The sequence below is a fragment of the Rhincodon typus genome, chromosome 30 (assembly GCF_021869965.1).
Source record: "Rhincodon typus isolate 14 chromosome 30, sRhiTyp1.1, whole genome shotgun sequence".
Classification (NCBI taxonomy): domain Eukaryota; kingdom Metazoa; phylum Chordata; class Chondrichthyes; order Orectolobiformes; family Rhincodontidae; genus Rhincodon; species Rhincodon typus.
This window is the reverse complement of record NC_063361.1, coordinates 21,406,160-21,409,890: the sequence shown is the minus strand read 5'-3', so window position 1 is coordinate 21,409,890 and position 3,731 is coordinate 21,406,160. Positions and strand designations below refer to the sequence as shown.

Genomic DNA, 3,731 nt, shown 5'->3' with positions numbered 1-3,731 from the left:
CGTTAAATAAAAATGAAGGGGACAAAGAACGGTAACAAAAAGTCTATGTTTTACCGCAAACTAAATTTATCCTAAAAAGTTTCAATTAAAATTGAATCCAATTTTAAAAATAAAGTTCAAGTGAGCCAATGAAAAGAGATAATGTCCTGTAGAAGATCCTTGTTATTAGTAAATGTTATCTCAAGTCTGACCGAAAAAGTCCAATAGAATAAGAGTTGTGGAAAAAAAATTCCCAAAGCCAATACAGAACAATACATTTGCGTCCAATTCCATTAACAACTTATAGGACTCACAAAAGTGGTCAAATCTGGGATGAAACCATGTTTACTATATTAACACAGGGACATATTAATATAGGCAATTCGTCTTCTACTATTTAATCAAGACATTATCATAATTATAATGGTTTGCTGCCTTCTGAAACTGCAAAAAATGAAAACAATAGTGTTATATTTTTCATAGTTTTAATTATGTATTGCATTTTTCATTGAGTGAAGACCAAAATTTCAGTATCTAGCGGCAAATCTGTACAATGGAACTAAATTTTAATCCATCTTAAATGATCTTTAGAAATTAAGGGTAATGGTTTCAAGTTACAATTCTGATAACCTTTGAATTCAAAGGTTGTCACTTTCATCATTGTGAAGTTCTTTATAAGAATGTAAATGCAAACAGAAACCTAAGTGAGAATGACTGTTTTGAATTTCAACTCAAATGTGCCCATATTAATTTCCTTAAGAAGGAATAAATTGTTCACTTCCCTGGTGAAATCCAACAATGAATAAGTGAAATCTTGGTTCCCTAGTCGTTTTATTTGATAACTAAAGGGCTTATAGGATCTAGCAAAATTTGACAATGACCTTTGGACTAAACTGCTGAAAAAGCTTACATTTGCCTGATCCCTGTATTGCTCATAAAAATAAAAAGTAATGGTAGCTGGAGCATTTCCATCCTTTCATAAAAAAAACTTTTTAGTTATCCCCCATTGCTGATTTGCATAATTTAACTGCCGTCACCATGAACTGGTGCCCCAAATATAATCAGTCCAAATGGAGGTTTCTTAGATTCTAAAGGACTTCTTCTGTAAAATTAATGGTGCTCTGTGTAAACCATATCCTTCCACCCTTTGAAAAGTGTTAGTAGACCCAGCTCACTGGTACCCACTGGGGCTCTGTGCAGAGTTTCTCCATAGCAGCCTGAAGTTTTTGGAAGGCCTTGTCAAGGTTGTCATTCATAATGGTGTGATCAAAGTAGTGGCTGTATGCTCGCTGGATACGAGAGCTCTCATCCACTGTTTTCTTCAGATCAGTGTCCTTGAAAGAAATATAAAACATCAAGACTTATTGAATCTCAAAATATTCTTCATTCCAGAGCATAATTGGTGCAAAAGCAAAAAAAAACTGAAATTGTCTAAGAAATTTGCATCAATTTGTAAAAAGGTTCATCTGCTGATTTGGCATACGTTGCTTCTGGGCCTGAGAGCAGATATTGTATAAATGTTGATATCATCAACATACAACATAAACTGATACACTTTTGTTTTAGTGGGTAATGCTTTGAAGAGATGTAGTTATTTTCTTACAAAATGTGCAGCAAACGTATGTACTCTTTTGTTCACTGAGTTTAAAAACTGAGTTCTGCAATTAATATTTTTGTAGCTTATATAGTTCTTTAACTTTTATTATTGATGAACATGTATCAATTGAATGCATCATGCAGTATTTTATAAATGTACCTTATCTGAAATTTAGCACACTGCTTTTGCACTGATTTTATATACCGCCGGGTTCCCCACTTCCGGGACAGCGAACGCCATCCCTGCCGATGCCACCGCCTCCATTTCCGAGACCAATACCACAGACACTGAAGTCGTGCCTACCGTCACCGCTGCCGCCGCCGCCTACCCCACTCCCCCCACCGCCGACGCCGCTCCGCCCATCACCGACGCGGATGCAACTCTGCCTACCGCTGACGCCGGCTCGACTCCGCCCACCGCTGGCGCAACTCCACTCACCGCCTACTCCAATGCAACTCTGCCCACCGCCGACGCCGACGCAACTCCGCCCACAGCCTACGCCGACGCAACTCTGCCCACTGCCGATGCCGACGTCACTCCGCCCACAGCCTCCACAGCCAGCAGCTCCAGAGGAGACAGTAGCGCCCAGCCCTGCCGAGTCTTCACCATCCCCCCAGACCTCCCCCTTACTGAGGACGAACGGTCAGTCCTCAGTAAAGGGCTCACCTTTGTCCCCCTCCACCCACAGATCAACGAATACCGGTCACGCTTGGACATTGAGCAGTTTTTCCGCCGCCTCCGCCTCCACGCTTACTTCTTTAACCGTGAGTCTAATCCTCCCCCTACTGACCCCTTCTCCCGCTTCCAACACACACCCTCCTCCTGGACACCACCCCAAGGCCTCCTACCGTCCCTTGACCTCTTCATCTCTAACTGCCGTCGAGAGATCAATCGCCTCAACTTCTCCACCCCTCTCACCCACTCCAACCTCTCCCCCGCAGAACGTGCAGCCCTCCGCTCCCTCCGCTCCAATCCCAACCTCACCATAAAACCCGCGGACAAGGGAGGCGCAGTTGTAGTATGGCGCACTGACCTCTATATCGCTGAGGCCAGACGCCAACTCTCCGACACCTCCTCCTACCGCCCCCTTGATCATGACCCCACCCCCGACCACCAAACCATCATCCCCCAAACCATCCACAACCTCATCACCTCAGGTGACCTCCCACCCACGGCCTCCAACCTCATCGTTCCCCAACCCCGCAACGCCCGCTTCTATCTCCTTCCCAAAATCCACAAACCTGAGTGCCCTGGTCGACACATTGTCTCCGCCTGCTCCTGCCCCACCGAACTTATCTCCACCTATCTTGACTCCATTTTCTCCCCCTTTGTCCAGGAACTCCCTACCTATGTCCGTGACACCACCCACGCCCTCCACCTCCTCCAAAACTTCCAATTCCCCGGTCCCCAACACCTCATCTTTACCATGGACGTCCAGTCCCTCTACACCTGCATTCCCCATACAGATGGCCTAAAGGCCCTCCGCTTCTTCCTGTCCCGCAGGCCCGACCAGTGACACCCTCATCCGCTTAGCCGAACTCGTCCTCACCCTCAACAACTTCTCTTTCAATTCCTCCCACTTCCTACAGACAAAGGGGGTGGCCATGGGTACCCGCATGGGCCCAAGCTACGCCTGCCTCTTTGTAGGTTACGTGGAACAATCCCTCTTCCGTACCTACACTGGCCCTAAACCCCACCTCTTCCTCTGTTACATTGATGACTGTATCGGCGCCGCCTCGTGCTCCCACGAGGAGCTCGAACAGTTCATCCACTTCACCAACACCTTCCACCCCAACCTTAAGTTTACCTGGACCATCTCTAATACCTCTCTCTCCTTCCTGGACCTCTCTGTCTCCATCTCGGGGAACCACCTAGAAACCGATATTCATTTCAAGCCCACCAACTCCCACAGCTACCTAGAATACTCCTCCTCCCACCCACCTTCCTGCAAATATGCCATCCCCTATTCCCAATTCCTTCGCCTCCGTCGCATCTGCTCCCAGGATGAGGCATTCCACTCCCGTACATCTCAGTTGTCCTCGTTTTTCAAGGACCGCAACTTCCCCCCCTCTCAGTGGTCGAGAACGCCCTCAACCGTGTCTCCCACATCTCCCGCAACTCATCCCTCACACCCAGTCCACGCAATAAGAACCAA

General features: G+C 46.6%; 1 protein-coding gene across 2 annotated transcripts in view; it reads right to left on the bottom strand.

The window, feature by feature from the left end:
• Positions 1–637: 637 nt before the first annotated feature.
• Positions 638–3,731, bottom strand: part of mpp2b (MAGUK p55 scaffold protein 2b) — a 526,590-nt gene continuing 523,496 nt past the window's right edge. For both annotated transcript variants that reach the window (XM_048614628.1, XM_048614629.1), the window contains one exon: positions 638–1,313. In XM_048614628.1, the coding sequence (XP_048470585.1) occupies positions 1,137–1,313 (177 nt within the window). In that variant the 3' untranslated portion in view covers positions 638–1,136. The remainder of the gene's footprint in view (positions 1,314–3,731) is intronic.